This window comes from Monopterus albus, unplaced genomic scaffold (assembly GCF_001952655.1).
Source record: "Monopterus albus unplaced genomic scaffold, M_albus_1.0 scaffold38.1, whole genome shotgun sequence".
Lineage (NCBI taxonomy): Eukaryota > Metazoa > Chordata > Actinopteri > Synbranchiformes > Synbranchidae > Monopterus > Monopterus albus.
The window spans coordinates 430,131-446,876 of record NW_018127918.1 but is presented as its reverse complement, the minus strand read 5'-3'; the positions used below and the strand labels follow the sequence as shown (position 1 = coordinate 446,876).

General features: G+C 40.7%; 1 protein-coding gene across 3 annotated transcripts in view; it reads left to right on the top strand.

Moving 5' to 3' along the window:
* Nucleotides 1–16,742, top strand: part of hephl1b (hephaestin-like 1b) — an 18,100-nt gene extending 1,358 nt beyond the window's left edge. Inside the window, exons 2-20 of one of the 3 annotated variants that reach the window (XM_020598455.1) lie at nucleotides 3,442–3,686; nucleotides 4,924–5,136; nucleotides 5,394–5,606; nucleotides 5,920–6,174; nucleotides 6,666–6,834; nucleotides 7,526–7,665; nucleotides 7,813–7,944; nucleotides 8,084–8,289; nucleotides 8,723–8,867; nucleotides 8,946–9,158; nucleotides 12,606–12,822; nucleotides 12,937–13,076; nucleotides 13,159–13,284; nucleotides 13,407–13,513; nucleotides 13,647–13,878; nucleotides 14,090–14,229; nucleotides 14,482–14,635; nucleotides 14,748–14,768; nucleotides 15,503–16,742. In XM_020598455.1, coding sequence (XP_020454111.1) covers nucleotides 3,442–3,686; nucleotides 4,924–5,136; nucleotides 5,394–5,606; nucleotides 5,920–6,174; nucleotides 6,666–6,834; nucleotides 7,526–7,665; nucleotides 7,813–7,944; nucleotides 8,084–8,289; nucleotides 8,723–8,867; nucleotides 8,946–9,158; nucleotides 12,606–12,822; nucleotides 12,937–13,076; nucleotides 13,159–13,284; nucleotides 13,407–13,513; nucleotides 13,647–13,878; nucleotides 14,090–14,229; nucleotides 14,482–14,635; nucleotides 14,748–14,768; nucleotides 15,503–15,585 — 3,151 coding nt within the window. In that variant the 3' untranslated portion in view covers nucleotides 15,586–16,742. The remainder of the gene's footprint in view (nucleotides 1–3,441; nucleotides 3,687–4,923; nucleotides 5,137–5,393; nucleotides 5,607–5,919; nucleotides 6,175–6,665; nucleotides 6,835–7,525; nucleotides 7,666–7,812; nucleotides 7,945–8,083; nucleotides 8,290–8,722; nucleotides 8,868–8,945; nucleotides 9,159–12,605; nucleotides 12,823–12,936; nucleotides 13,077–13,158; nucleotides 13,285–13,406; nucleotides 13,514–13,646; nucleotides 13,879–14,089; nucleotides 14,230–14,481; nucleotides 14,636–14,747; nucleotides 14,769–15,502) is intronic. The other 2 variants (XM_020598454.1, XM_020598453.1) reach the window with 2 other exon arrangements.
* Nucleotides 16,743–16,746: the final 4 nt, after the last annotated feature.

Genomic DNA, 16,746 nt, shown 5'->3' with positions numbered 1-16,746 from the left:
GCGGCCCGGTACCAATTGATCCACGGACCGGTACCGGTCCGCGGCCCGGGGGTTGGGGACCACTGATGTAAAAGGTTTCTCCTGAATATCCATAATTGCATTTCAGATATCTAAAACGGCATTTTGACTAGAGTGAAAATAACTATTCAAGATATCTCCAACTGCATCCTGACCAGTTAAAATGACAATTCCAGATATCTACAAATATATTTAGGATAGTCTCAGTTCCCTTTTGGATATCTGAAATGAGGCCACTGATGTCACTGCCATTTTAGCATTTATTAGATCAACAGAATTCATATAACAGATATCTAATCTAGTTTATTTACAAGTAGTTAAAACTATAATTTAATTTAATTTAAGATATCTGATCGGTCCTAAATACACTGCAGATATCATAAATGTAAGTCCTGTCCACCTATTTAATGTTAAAGGGGCTTGCCATACTGACTGTATATAAAAACTGGACAGGACTGACACTACAAACTAGAGCAGATGTCCCGGCAGCCACGTCAAGATTGCCTGTCATCCTGTTCTCAGCAAGAGCCCGCCAGAATGCAACCGCTGATGGAGCCAGCGAGGCCCACCAGGACCACACCAGAGCGTCAGCACCACAGCATGGAGCCAGAGAAAAAGACAAGCTCTGGTCTCCTGACCCTTCTTTCCAGCCAAAATTACATCCGTCATCTATACCACTTATCCTAACAAGGGGCTGGAGCCAATTCAAGCTGACATTGGGCAAGAGGCAGGGTTCACACTGGACAGGTCGGCAGTCTATCACAGGGCTGACATGTAAAGACCAACAACCACAATTTAGAGTCACCAGTAAACCTAAGCTGCATGTCTTTGGACTGGGAGAGAACCCACACAGGCACAGGGAGAACATACAAACTCCACACAGAGATGCGCTGGGTGGGCAGGGGATCTTCTTGCTGTGAGGCATCAGTGCTAATCACTGCACCACCATGCTGTCCTATAGAAGTTAAAATATATCCATATATACACACACACACACACACACACACACACACACACACACACACACACACACACACACACAAAAACCAGCAATATCAGACAATAACCTATTCTAAGGTGCTGTAAAGGATCAGCTAAATAACGCTGATACCAATGGGAGGATTAAAAATGCTTTACTTAGGCAGCACACAGCTTGTCTGACCTGTAGTGGCCATATAGGCGCATGTAGATGCTAAAAAACTCAAAAGGTTCAATTCATGTTGCCTAGTAACCAATGTTGTCAGGATCGACGCGTAAAGCTGCTGATGATGTTGACGGTGAACTCAATTATACAGCCAGACGAGGATAAGTAAAACACTGTCTCTTTAATAAGCGCACTGGTCAGACATAAACGATACACAAGGCAGGAGTTTGATTCAACAAGCAACACTCTCAGGTCGATAATACAGTCCAGGGTCAAAGCCAGCAAACTCAGACATCCAAGATTTCCACGAAAAACATGGTCAGAAAGGAAGATCCAAAGGTCAGTGCACAGAATACAAATCAAGTCAGAGGGGTTAGGAAATACTCGGTGGTAACAAGGCAATCCGGGGTCAGTGCTGGAAAGACAGGCACAAGAAAAACCACTGGAAAGTCTGCACATGGGTTAGAACGATCTGGCAGCTTCTTGGTGTGGGGAAGCTGCCTATATGCTGTTGTAACCAGGTATGAGTAATGAGAAGCAGGTGAAACCAATGTGGGTGATGTGATAAAGTTCTCGGGAGTCAGGGGGAGCTGGGGACAAGAAGTAGTGTCAAAATGAAAGCATGAGACCGGAAGCAGGCGGGACAGAGTCATGACATATGTATCTCGTGTCACCATAAGAATAAAACTTTCCAACACTACTATTAACCTGACTTGAAACTGGGTCCCTCTGTGCTCTATATCACATGTAGTTCGCTAGAAGGGACCTGTCCTCACTAAGTACGAATGGAAGTATAAGGACAGAGAATGCTTGTGAACTTGACAGTTTTGGGGAAGGCTAAGGAGGGCTACACCGATCGCATGCACCTTAATTAACCTATTCATAAAATACCAAACCTTTTAAAATATATTCTGAAAAGAACAGAAGCCAAAGATTGCCAAGTTCACAGTCCTTGTGTTAAATAGAACTGAGGATAAATTGATGGAGCTGTTATTAGAACGGCCCAGGCTGAAATAAAGGTTCCCCAGGGTATGAAGTCATTTGATGGGCATAAGTGTGATTTTCCAGATGGGCTATGATTGTTCCACAGCATATCCTCTTGTAAATGAGCTAACATAATAACTGCATGTTTGCATGATGCTGGACTTTCCTGACTTTATCAGATAGTCAGCTTACCCAGCATGCAATGCCAGATTCACACAGACAAGGCCATGCTCATATGGCGCTCACTGTGCTCAAAGTATGATGTTTTTATAATACATTTAACAGTTATTTGTTCTTTCTTTTTTATTGCTTATTGAATTTATAAACAGACCATTTCTATTCCTTGTAGCCTTTGTTAAAAATTTAAATGGAAAACCAAACTGTGGTGTGTTTCACTACAACTGTGAAGCTGTTGCATTTCACTAACTAATATAGATTGCAGCACAGACCTTATTCATTATGAGACTGAAAAAAGTCTTGTGTAGCACCTAACATTTGATACATTAAGTCCTGTTTAATGCAGAAATAGTGGACAGGTGGAGGTAGCACCACAGCGCTAAGTAGCTCTGACCAGGTGCTCAGTGAAACTCCCTTTGTCAGACCATCTGCAAGCTTGACAGTGTGACCCACATGCTTTTTGTCCTCCTGGCTGCTCAAGTAACTGGTTATTATCCCACAGAAACATGTAATCATAGTAATGATAAGTCTAATAGTTGGAGAGCTGCAGCCAGATACAGTGTTCTTCTGCAGCATTTTATCTATCAGAGCATCTTGTGCTACATTTGCAACAAACGTTATGCTATATTTGCACTTTTGCACTACTGCTTTTTATACTGGTATTACTTATATTTTTATATTAACTACAGTTCTGCTGTAGAGTTGGCTATAGTCATGCACGCTTTATATTGACAATATTTAGACAGCTCCACTGTTGTCATGATGTTTGCACATAACCTCGTGGATGTGTTTATAGACAAGCTCACAAATACTTTTGTTCTGTTTCTATATTTTTATCTCACTTGTACTTTATGTGTACTATACAATTTCTTACATTTATTAATGCTTCTTCTTTTACAGTATGTGTATAGTGTGATAGGGATGTCATTGTGTAATATTGTTTAGTTTATTCTATAATAAGATGAAACCTGACCTAAAGCTTAAGATATGTCCAATAAAACAGGAGTAGTAGCCCTAGTAGCCTTTTCTTTCTCCTACCTGCATACTCCCATTCTCTGTGCAGCCATTGCTCTGCCTATATCTCATTGTTTTTTGTCTCCTTTACATTTCTATCTTAGCCAAGCATCTGAATTTCTGCAAAATCGACCCGACCGTATTGGCAGCATTTATAAGAAGGCTATGTTCAGACAGTACACAGATGCTTCATACAGTCATTTTGCTCCCCGACCTGACTGGCTGGGCTTCCTGGGGCCCATACTGCGAGCTGAGGTCAATGACATTCTTGTGGTCCACCTGAAGAACTTTGCGACCAGGAACTACTCAATGCATCCCCATGGAGTTTTCTATGAGAAGAATTCAGAGGGTATAGTGATACATAATACACATATGTGCACAGTGAAACAGGCATATTGTATTTACACACAGAAAGGCATGCAAAATCAGTGAGACAACAGTAGTTGCTGCAATAGTAATTCTGAAATTGTTTTGGCAGGACATTTTGGCTCCACACGGTCAGTGTGATGTAACCCTGAGATTGTCCGCAGTTGGTTATGTAATTCAGAAAAAGTAATATGCAGTAGTGCCTTTTTTTTTATCCAAAAGCTGCAGTTCTGTGTAATGCTATTATTAGAATATGGCATCTTGGCATGTTTTGCTGCTCTGCGTCAGTGCCGGTGTCAGTGATAACGAAACACTGATACTGCTGAAAAGAAACAGGGCAAAGGTAATACTGACTGGAAGTCACTCCATTTAGGCTTGTGTAAAAAGTAAAAGCGTGATTTAAATAGCTGAGTGACTATTATAAAAGACATGACCTCTTGTCAGATACAGTATGTCTGCTAAATATTCTGATCTCTGCTCTTTGTTATGCACCAAACCCCAGTCTCCCACTCATCTGTGGAGATGCCTTTAGAGGAATTAAAACTGAAACAGTCAAATATTCTTTAAAAGTGATAGGCTTTTAATGTAATAATATAATATAATATAGTGTGTAGTATTTTTCTGCATTGAGTAGCCTACTAATACTTTTAATGCTTTAAATGCATTTTTGTGTTAATACTTACTTTTACTTAACATTAATAATGCAGGGCTTTAATTTATAAAAGACTATTTTGTAACAGAGTAGACTACTTTTACAGTGTTATATTAGTGAATACTTCTACTAGTACTGGTGCGAAAATGCAAACTAACATGCTTTAGTTATATAACATGTTATACGTGCAATAAAACAGGCCCTTTTTTGTTCTTCTGAGGATCATTGTAGCTGATAATAATAGTAATTGTATAATACCATATATCGTAATACTGTGACACCGTGATAACTGTGATTTCTGAGACGGTTATCATACTGTTGCAACCCTATATCTCACACACATTTAGAGATGTGGAGGCTGAAAGTTTAACAGGAATAAGATCCACAAAGAAAAAGGAGAAGGCTGATTTGAAAAAAAAACTGTGTTGTTATTAAACCTGCTTTCAGTTGGTGAATTATTTATTTCATGCATCACATTAAGATCATATTTTTTAAGTTGACAATGATTCTCTAAACTTCAGAGGAAACTGAATGATCTCAGTATAAACACAGTGTGTTCGCCGAACAGGGGCTCTATATCCAGATGGGACATCAGGCATTTTGAAAAAAGACGACTCCGTTCCTCCGGGAGGCAGCTACACCTACCGCTGGGAGGTCCGACCAGAATTTGCCCCAACAGATGATGATGCCAGCTGCCTGACCTGGATCTACCACTCTCACGTAGACGCCCCCAAGGACATTGCATCAGGACTTATCGGGCCTGTGCTCACCTGCAAGAAAGGTATAAATGTGTGCTGTATGGGTTGCTTCTCTGTATGCAGTCAAGTCAAATCAACTGTATTTGTACTGTATATCTTAAATACAGTCCTTAAGGATTTCTTTAAACCCATGACAAAAAAGTTAATTACGTCAACATGACTTAGGCCTTTAATGACTACAATGAAAAACTGTCAAAGCTTCTTAAGAAAAACAAAAATGGTGGGAAACCACAGACAAAAAATATTAAATGTCCCCCTGCATGCTTCTCAATGAGCACAGGAATCTTGAAGGAAACTAATGAAATCAATCAGATAAAGCCAGAGTCTGCCATAGCGTCCGCCCGCAATGATGTGGACCAGGAAGTCTGCTTGATGTTCAATGTTGTGGACGAGAACCTGAGTTGGTACCTGGAGGACAACATTAAGCGGTGCGGGGATCCAGATGGCATTGACCTAGAAGACATGGACTTTGAAGAGTCAAACCTGATGCATGGTGAGCATTTTTAACTTGACTCTTTCTGAGAGTGTTTAGCAATAACATGAGTGCACACACATTAAGTTGGATAACAAGATGAAGATGAAGATATAAAGTTTGTCCCAGAATCGAAAAATTTTCATTTTGACTTTCTTTCTTTCCCCTGCACTGTTGCCACTACTGTATGTGCAACTGAGCTGTCGACACCATGTAATCAATTTAATTACTGTTGCAATGAACTCATTTCAAATCAAACTTCACAAGGTTTACGGCTAAATCTGTTCTCGTTATTCATTCTCCTCATCTCTGCGTGTTTTTCTCTGCATGACAGCTATTAATGGATACGTGTTTGGTAACCTACCTGGGATCGAATTATGCCAGCACCGTGCAGTAGCCTGGCATTTGTTTGGTATTGGTAACGAGATGGACATTCACACTGCCTATTTTCATGGGAATACACTGTTGGACCGTGGCCACCGTACTGATGTCATCAGTCTGTTCCCAGCCACATTTTCCACAGCCGCAATGGTGCCAAAAGCAACAGGAAAGTGGCTGTTGACCTGCCAGGTTAATGACCACCTAATGGGTAGGGCATCTGACCTTTAAGCACTATGTCACCTTTAACCTCTGTGCTCTGGATGTGCTCCCCAATTGCTGACAGGGGAGAATGCATTTTTGTTTGTTATGCTTGTCAAAGCATGTTGGTATGAACCTTCCCACAGCAGAACAATGGTATTGAACATAAATCTGAATGACCCACACTTGTACACAGTAATGCTGACACAACATAATGGCCTATTCTCAGTTCTGCCATTCACAAAAATTATTGACCCTACAAATCACACCTTTGATAGTTTAACATACTCTGGAAATGATGATTCTGGAAAAAAAAGTAAGCAAGCTGAAACTGGACACTGAAATATTTATTATTTAACTGGCCACTGAATCTGTTCTTCTAAACATATCAAGGTGATTTTCAGCAGTTAAAATTATCGTATGTGTGTGTGTGTGTGTGTGTGTGTGTGTGTGTGTGTGTGTGTGTGTGTGTGTGTATGTGTGTGTCTTCATCTTCTCCAGCTGGGATGCAGGCTTTTTATAAAGTCAAGGCTTGTGGCAATGAAGCCAGCACCACAGTGACGGGTGGTGTTGTGAGGAATTACTACCTGGCAGCAGAAAAAGTGCTGTGGAACTATGCTCCCTCGGAAAAGGATCTAATTAATAACGTATCACTTACTGAAGTCAACAGGTGGGTAGAGATGTCAGATTATGGTATGGGTGATATGCTGCAGAAATGAAGGCCCACTCATTTTTTAGCACAATGTAACTGAAACACAGTGAGCTGGACCCACATAATTTCACACCTGCTTTCTTTCTAAACTGTTCAAGCTGTCAGGGGTCATGTTCACTTGACAACTGTAATAAAGCCATAAGACAGTCAGCAAATGTCTTCAAGCACCTATTACAAATCCTTATGTTTTATAGCCAGTCAGCTGCGTTGTAAGTCCAAAAGTCTAATATGTACCAGATAAAAATTGCTTGCAGTTAAAAAGTACAACCCCAGTAGTTTTGAAAAAGGAAGTGCAGGGACTAGGTGGCTCCATTGATAATGATGACATGTCCCTTTAAAGCTTGCAAAACCTCGGAGCAAAGCTTGTGTTGGTCTGTGTGTAAGGTCTCTGGACAGGGCTGATTTGAAATGTTTAGAGTAAACAGTCTGGGTATTGACACAGTGACTCACTTGTTTTTGTGCCTGTGCTATTGCTCCCTGATTTGACACAGAGAAGATCCTGGCCAGCTGTTCAGTCTGTTCGGTTTCTTTGTTGTAGGAAATTCGACACCTCTTCTAAGCCACTTACTGTTTGCAACCCCCACATTACTTCTCCTTTGTCACTCTTATCCTCCCCCATCCCCTGCCCCTCCCATACTTCCTCTCTTAGTGCATCTGAGACTTTTTTTGGCAGAGATGATGGAAGGATCGGAGGTAGCTACTTTAAAGTGATATACAAGGAGTACACAGACAATACCTTTTCCATTAAAAAATCATCAGCACCTGATCTCAATCACTTAGGAATCTTAGGTAATGTCCTCCTTCTTCACCTAGTAACAAATATGAGACTAATCACACTCCATCTTTTGTGTCTTATTTACTGGGACACTGATGTCTTTCAACCATGTTCTCTCAGTACCTCTTGTCTGGTTCTAATGTTCTTCTACATTTGTCCAGGTCCAGTCCTGAGGGCAGAAGAAGGAGACACTCTCAGAGTGACTTTCATGAATAAGGCTGATAGAAATTATAGCATCCATCCTCATGGCCTGAACTATGACCAACTCTTTCAGGGAAGCAGTTATGAGGATGGTGAGGAAGCAGCAAGTTTGTGAATGCACTGCATTGTAATGTAGCTGAAGCACTAAGCAAAGTGGTAGAAAACATCTGTGCAAATGAATAAATGACTGAAGTGACACCAGATCTGATACTTTTATGTGCACTACTGTAGAGGCTGACCAGCCCGGATCCCATGTTGGTCCAGGTGAGCGCTTCACCTACACTTGGCAGGTGCTAGAAGGCCCATCTTCATCTGACTCTCCTTGTATCCCCTACCTATACTACTCTGCCACTGTTCCCGTTGAGGACACCAACTCTGGATTAGTGGGACCTCTGCTTGTGTGCAAGAAAGGAACGCTAGGGGAGAACGGAATCCAGGTGCTCCTTTATTATCCATTAACATATTCATAAGTATCTTTAACAAGTAAATGTTTGGTTTTTAATTATTTATTCAACTATATTCTGTCATTAATGAAATTTTTTCCAAGTGTAATAATTATTTCAGCACTATTGGGTTTTGATAAGATTAAATGAAACTTTAATCATCCTTGTGGGGAAATTGGGTCATTACAGATAAGATACTTTAGCTACTATGGAAATCCACTGGGATGAAGATGTTGCCGCATGTTAGTTACAACAAAAGAGTTTACACTGACTGGGCAGGCACTAGATTTCCATGTTCAAAGATGTGTGGTAGAGTTTTTAAAAAATGAATGCATTTTTATTTTTATTTATATTTTTTGCTGTTATCTAATACTTGCATCTGCGGCCTCACTGTTCTCACTGTTACTGTGTGTGCATTGTTTAACAGAAGGATGTGGATAAGGAGTTCTTCCTTCTGTTTTCTGTCATGGATGAAAATATGAGCTGGTACTTGGGGGAGAATATTAAGCTTTTTGGAAGCAACGAGACAAAACAAAACGACGAAATCTTCGACGAGAGCAATAAGATGCATGGTAATCGGTACAATTGGTTTTAATGACTATATTTAAAAATATTGTTTAATTGACACTGATTCTTCCTTTTCATTTCAGCTGTAAATGGACGCATGTATGGAAACCTCGACGGACTGGAGATGTGTGCGGGAGACAGAGTTCAGTGGTACACCTTTGGACTAGGTACAGAGGTGGACGTCCATGGGGTTTATTTTGAGGGGAACACCTTCAAGAAGCAGAACACAACACGCGACACGATCAGCGTGTTCCCTCACACCACTGCTACTGTCACCATGCAGCCGAACACTCCTGGTTAGTCATATTGTTCTCACATACCCACACACTCACAAACATACTGTACAGTGCTGCTGCTCAGAAACCTCACCCAGCACTTCAGGTTGTCCTTGGCAGGCAGTTTAGTTCGTCACAAACATGCTTAGATAACCCTGAGTGAGTGTTTTTGTGTGACACGTTCACTGTTCCCAACTACGGAAGCCCAACACAGTGTTCTCAGCACTTGAAAACAGGAAGCATCAATATGTACTGTACAAACAGGAAATTGTTAGGGTGATTTTCAATGCAAGCTATCAGCAGTATCTAGATTATTTAAAGTATCCTGAGATATACATAGATCTCAGGATACTGAGGCTCCGACTTTGGCTGGAGACTGAACAATTCTGGAAGAGCATATGGGAGAAGGAGGCATCACATAACAACAATGCCCAATGGCTGATAGACCTGAGAGCAGACCACAGCAACCTTCGTGAACAAGACCCAGTAACCATCACAATGGCAGACATTCAAGAGAGGGTCTCAAGTATGAAGAGCTGGACAGCACCAGGCCCTGACATGATCCATGCCTACTGGTTAAAGAAGTTAACATCACTCCATGGCGGGACAAATGAACCACCTACTAATGGATGTAACCCACACCGAGTGGTTAACTGAAGGCCGGACAATCCTGATCCCGAAGGACCCTCAGAAGGGAGCAGTACCATCCAACTACCAAAGCGAAGATGCCCCTGAGACAATCCAGCACATAACAGCGGGGTGCAAGATGCTAGCAGGCAATGCACACGTGGAACACCATAACCAAGTGGCTGGCATAATGTACAGAAACATCTGTGCCAAGTACAGGCTGGAAGTCCCAAAGTCAAAATGGGATACACCTCCAAAGGTGGTTGAGAATGACCAAGCTAAAATCCTGTGGGACTTCCAGATACAAACTGACAAGCTGGTAATGGCCAACCAAATATATATAGTAGTGGTGAACAAACAGACAAGGCCATTCAAAAGTCTACACTGAAGATGACAGTGAAGATGAAGTTGTTATACAGCTATTCCTTCTTGTGTTGCATTTAATTAGATGTACTTAGGTATAGAGCTTTAAAGAACAAAAAATAGTGTTTAACAAAATTACTCAGCTTTAACAGGCAGTCATGTTTGGAATCAAGAGAAAGTGCTGTACAATACATTTCAAAATAACATGGGATGTGGTATAGAAGATATGTCTGACCTCAGGTAGTTCATTTAAAAAATGACTTGTGGTGCCACCCCCTCAAATACAAATACAAGTACAAATTGTTCATGTGAGTCTAAAATACTATATGTTTAGTTCTACAGCAAAAAGGTGGATTTTTTATACTCTAATAATCAGTGGTGGAAAGTAGCTACATAACTTAAGAAGTATACTTAAGAACAGTTTTGAGATTTCTGTACTTTCCCCTTAACCAACTGCAACATGAAATGTGTTGTACACAATAATGCATCAGTAATTATAGTACAATAATATGATAAACAGGAATGTGCAATTGTGCCATTCTGCATACTGAATACTTTTACTTTGTACTTTTACTTAAGTAACATTTTGAATGCAGTATGTTAACCTGTAACAGAGTATTTTACACTGTTGTATTGCTACTTTTATTTATGTAAGGGAGCTGAGTACTTCTACCACTGCCTAAAATCAACAAAGGTGTAAGCCTTTGTAAGTTAATGTAAGTAATTTAAAAAATACCCTAATGTGTGGGTGATATGTCCCCCCCACCCAAAAAGGTTCAGTTAACTAGTTAACATTTTAAAATGACATCTACTCTTCTTTAAGTGAAAAAATCCAGTCTATAAATTTGCTGATTTATTTCATTTCAGACTTTGCACATGTATCATTCTGCACAGTGAACACACATCCAAATTTCTTAAACATAAGTAAAAACATTTCTGAGTGGAGCTGGCTCAAATAGCACAAAACATGATGCTGCATAGAATACAGCAATAGTGTGATAGCATGCAGTGTTTATATCTCAAAATTATCCCAAAAAATGTGCCTGCAAACCACAAGTCAGTACAACGTGGATTTTTTTTCAAGTCACAAGCAGCAAAGGAAGCTGATGAGATTTGCAAACAAGTGCAAATCAGTTTTTTTAATAGAAGTCAATGACTGTTTAAATCTCAGATAAACCACTAAACTGTATTCAGGGGTCTACAGTACAGTCCAGTCAGGAGAGACACAGAAGAAGCAGTTCAGAAGTGTTTAAATGTTTAGATGGAGGAGGGTTGCAACAGGCAGCACTGAAATGACAATTGACAGCAGGGAGATGGATAGTTTTAAAATTTGCCAGTTAAGAGAAGATTGGCTCATCTAGGCCGTGTCATGAACTCCAGCTCCACTTCCAGTAACTTGCTTTTATTTTTACGAGACACTTCCTGTTCCACCCTGTTCTCACTCCCAGTCACTTTACTTCATCACACCAACCATCCTGACCTGTCCTGATTGAACACGCCTGTGCATGCCCTCTTATAAGCAGCTTCATCCCTCAGAGAAGCTGTCAGATTGTTCTGACTGTGTGTTCAACTCTCCAGTCATTCTGTACCTGTATCTCTTGTGCCTTTGTGTAACTGGACCAGAACTTTGGATTTGAACCATGACTACACCATTGCCTTGCCCCTGAAAGACTGTGAGTAACACCAGACCTTTGGAATTGAATTTTGACTACGTCTCAGCCTTGCCTCTGAAAGACCATGAACTCAGTCAGACCTTTGGATTGACAGCTTGACTATGCCCCTACCCTGTCTCTGTAGGACTGTAATATCAGGCTTTTGGATTGGACTCTTGACTTCTCTGCTGCCTTGCCCCTGTAATACTGTGAGTTATAGTATCTGCCTCTCTGGATTGCTGAACCCACTCTGCTATTAAACCAGGACTCCTGCCTGTGGAGGAGGAAGTGTTTTCTTCCCTCAGTGACTTTGTCTACTAACACTGTGTGTAATAATAGTGATAACAGTAAGGTCTAGACCTTACTTTGTAAAGTGTCCTGAGATGACTTTTGTTGTGATTTGGTGCTATACAAATAAAATTTGATTTGATTTACTCAGTGCCTTTTGTCTACTGTACCCAGGTGATGCCAGAGCCAGTCACCCACCTTGTCAGCTCTACACAACTACCAGCACTTGTCTCTCTCCAGCTCATCATTATTAATAAAAATTCTTACTTACAACCTGTGATACTGGCCATTTAATTGGGTTCAGCTCTATTAGTGGTGTGTGGTTCTCACATCGAATTGATGGGCTGTGGCAGAAACTGATTGGTAAATAAATGGAAAGCCCACAGTCAGCTCAGATTAAAGTGAAAAGGGAGAGCATGTGTCTTCCTGCTTGAACTTTTGCTTTCGCTTCATTGCATCTGCTGCGCTTTAGCTAAAAATGTCTACACCGAGGGTAAGGCCACCAGTTGTCCAAATGCTTCACTTGTTCTCCTGACAGGTGTGTATGAATTGAGTTGCAGAGTAACAGATCACTACTCTGCTGGCATGAGGCAGTTGTACAGAGTGAATCACTGCCCAGGACACAAAGTGGAGCCTCCACACAAAGAGCCAACCAAGATTGTGCAGTATTTCATCAGTGCTGAAGAAATGGAGTGGGACTATTCACCTGAGAGGGACTGGGAGCTGGAGAAACACCACGGCACATTAAAGGAAAGGTGTGTAAGATAATTGCAGGATGATGGATTTCAGCGTTGGGAGATGAAGCCTGTGATTAGTGGCATAACTTATTACTGTTTGTTAATGGAAGCAAATTGGTACATGTCTCCTAGTCCAGGTAATGGATATCTGGCAAAAGGAGAAACGCAGATTGGCTCACGCTATAAGAAGGCGGTGTATAGAGAATACACTGATAATACATTCAGAATTCAGAAGGAACGTCGGCCTGATGAACAGCACTTGGGAATTATGGGTAAGCTTAGCTTCTCTTCATGTCATTTTTACCAAGAAAGGTCTGAAGATGACATGAGTGTTTTGCATGGGTGTTTCTGTAGGTCCAATAATCAAAGCTGAGGTAGGAGAGCAAATAGTGATCACATTCAAGAACAAAGCCAGCAGGCCATACTCTATAACTGCACATGGAGTTAGAGCCAGCGGTGCACACGTTCCTGTCAGTCCTGGTGAGAATCAAAAATGCTTGATGCTGCTGATGTTTTCTAACAAAATGACTGAGTTATACAATCCTGGACTTCTCTCAGAGGCAGAGGGATTACTTGTTGGTTACATACTCTCTTTCCTTCAGGTCATATACTTGAATTGACGTGGGACATCCCTATAAGCTCTGGACCAGGGGTCTCGGATCCTAACTGCATTTCTTATGCCTACTACTCCAATGTTGATTTCGTAAAGGTACATGTTGTACTTCCTGTATACAGTACCAGGCACATAATTCAGAGTTGCTGTTAAAAGTGAGTAAAATGTACATTTAGATAGGAGCTGAAGGTTTAGACATTTCTGACAGAGTGGGTTCATTTATGTTCAGGACCTGTACAGTGGTCTTTTGGGACCTCTGGTGATATGCAGGCCTGGGACTCTGCAGTCAGAGGGGCCTGATAGGCACAGGAGTGATGTAGCGAAGGAGTTCGCTCTGCTGTTCATGATACATGATGAAAATGAGTCCTGGTACTTGGACGACAACATCAGGACGTATCTCGGCGAAGACCCCAGCACCTTCCTGCCGGACGAACAATTTCATGATGGTAACCTGATGCACGGTAAGAGATAAAAGAAACAGAAAGGAGCCACATGGAGGATTAGTCTAAATGTTCTGATCTTTATGAGAAACTGTTGGGATGGAACTGAACATAAAAAATGCTACTCCTGCTCATATGGTTTTTCTAGTACATCATGTGTCTGCATTTCTTTTCTGACTATTATAAATAGTGTTTCAGTTTGTGGTAATCTGTGTGAACATGTCCATTGAAGGCATCAATGGTAAACTGTTTGGCAACCTCCATGGACTGGTGATGACGCAGGGTGAGAAAGTTGACTGGTATCTACTGGGCATGGGCAACGAAGTGGACATCCACACTGTCCACTTTCACGCTGAGACGTTTATCTACAAGGTAATGTTCACCGTCAGAAGTAAAGCTCTGTTTTCAAGTCAAACAGTACCTGGCAGATTATTTATATACAAATTATACAGACAAAGTGTAGAACTGATCTGTTTGAATGTAATAATTCTGAGTGTGGATGTTCTTTTCATGAAAACCTTTGATGTTAATGCACAGGAAGTTCCTCGGCTCGGTTTCCTCAAGATTCCTTAGTCATTGCTTGCTTCCTTTTCTTTGTTCTCCTTGATTGTATCTGTGTCCCAGATGGACCATGTGCACCGTGCAGATGTCTTCGACCTCTTCCCCGGGACTTTTCAGACTGTGGAGATGGTGGCTGGGAACCCAGGAACTTGGTTACTTCACTGTCACTTGACTGCTCACATCTACTCCGGCATGGAAACCACTTTCACCATCAACGGTGTGTGATGTGGTGCCTGTGTGTGTGATGTGTGCGTCAGTGTCACATGTGGATACATATTTGATTATTATATAACAGCTACTGAAGAGGATTGTCACTTTTTGTCTTTCAGTTCCAGAAAATTCTTCACACGGTAAGAGTTGATTTTAATACATTTTCCTTTACTGGCAGGCAGTGCTTTCCATTCATTTATCTATGGTATCAAAATTGAGTAGTATCCTTGCTTATGTTTTATATTATGTGTAATCAGTGTTGCATTATTATGCAGTTTGAGTGCAAATTGATTTCTAAAGCCTGTACTGCATTACAAAAAAATAGTTACTACTTTAATTTAACACTGACAAAATTATTAATCGTTAAGTTTGGTATTCACTGTGGTAGATTACTAATAATACTGTGTAGATTGTAATAGATTAGTATACAACCCGGGCATGTTTGACAGGCATGATATTAGATTTTTATATCATATATGACTATCTTTGGTCTGGCTGTTAATTTCTCTCGACCAGTTCCCCACACAGGTATTGCTGTGGTGTTAATGGATGTGAAATGTTTTGTTAAATGTTATCTCTCTTTGCTTAGCTTGTATTGGGGCTGTGATGGTGTTGAAAGATATAGTGCTGCAGATAAATTTGTGGACTATTAAAAAAAATAATAATAATAATCTTTAAGGATGAAATGTATTGTATCGGTGCTGCAGGTCTTAAAGCCCCGTTTAGGCAAAATGATACAGTATAGGCTTGGTTCTGACTCTTAGGACTGTGCAGAGTCTGTAGGAAAACTGTAGCAGGATGTTTCATGTACTCAACATGTCCCACCCTTCCTCTGACCTCCTTTTCCTCTTTGTCTTTGCTGCCGCTACACCAGGAACTGAAGGCTCCATAAAGATGCTAGTGCTCTCATTGGCACTTGGCAGGTGGACTGCACTGACGCTGGGCTGTACTGTTTAGCCACAACAGTGGTTAATACACTAAAATCACTGTTTGCATATATGTTGATCAGCAACTGCACAAACAAGATGGTTTTTATACTTGTGGATTGTTACTATCTTCTATTTTCTATATTGATAGTTTTGCTGGTCTCGCAAAGCACTGCTGGACCAAATATTTGATTACCGTAATGAATGTGTAATAAAGATGTGTATTCAACTGTGCTTTAATATTTGCATCTATGGTAAGTTTCATTTTTAGTGTCATTTGTCTTCAAAGGGCAGTTAGCTGTGCAGCTGCAACACACAGAAGGCACCCAAAACACATCAAGAGTGCAAGTTCTTAAACATGTGTCGATATCTTAACACCACAAGGTGGCATTAATTCAGTGTTAAAACAGCTTGGCCAAATGTGCACAACTCTTCTTGTAGCTTTTGAGTTAACCCTTCAAATACTTGGCTCCCTATTGAGACTAAACGTAAACAGTGTTGTGTTGGTTCCAGTATGTCTCAAACAGCTAAATCTTATTTTGAGAATGTGTGGTCCTATATATGATGGGAGGCAGCTAATCAGTTCACGTAGGTGAAGGTATTTGATGTACATGTGTTGCAACGACTTTGTTAAATAACTTGAATCAGTATGATTGTTTTTATAGGCTGCCAGATTAAAAGCACATTTGAAGTTCAAACAAAATTGTTTTCACATTTAATGTGAGACATTGATCATCGTAACTGTGCAAATTACCATATCAGTGTTTTGTTGTTTACTGTCACTCAGTGATTTGTCCATTGATTAGTTTCAGCATTGCTTACTGCAAGGGGACAATCAGTTTCAAACTTGTGAAAACACAGCTTGATTGTCAGTTTGCTAATCATCACTTTCAAGCATAATAAATGTGTCATTTCCACATGTAAAGAAGGGCTTAACAGCTATTCAAACTCTGGCACTGGTTATACCACAATAACTCAACAGCTGTAAATATTAATAAGCAGTTTATAAATGGATTTTGGACCAGATCTTCTGCAGCCCTTTTCCGGGGGATAAATGGTCAAACATTCAACAGGAGTGGCCTTACTAAGGTAACAAAGTGCTTGTTAAAAAGCAGCAGTACATGACATGCTGGAGGAAGATTGCCACAGTTTGGCAACCCAAAGTTGGTCTAGTTAATGGCTTCCAAATGAT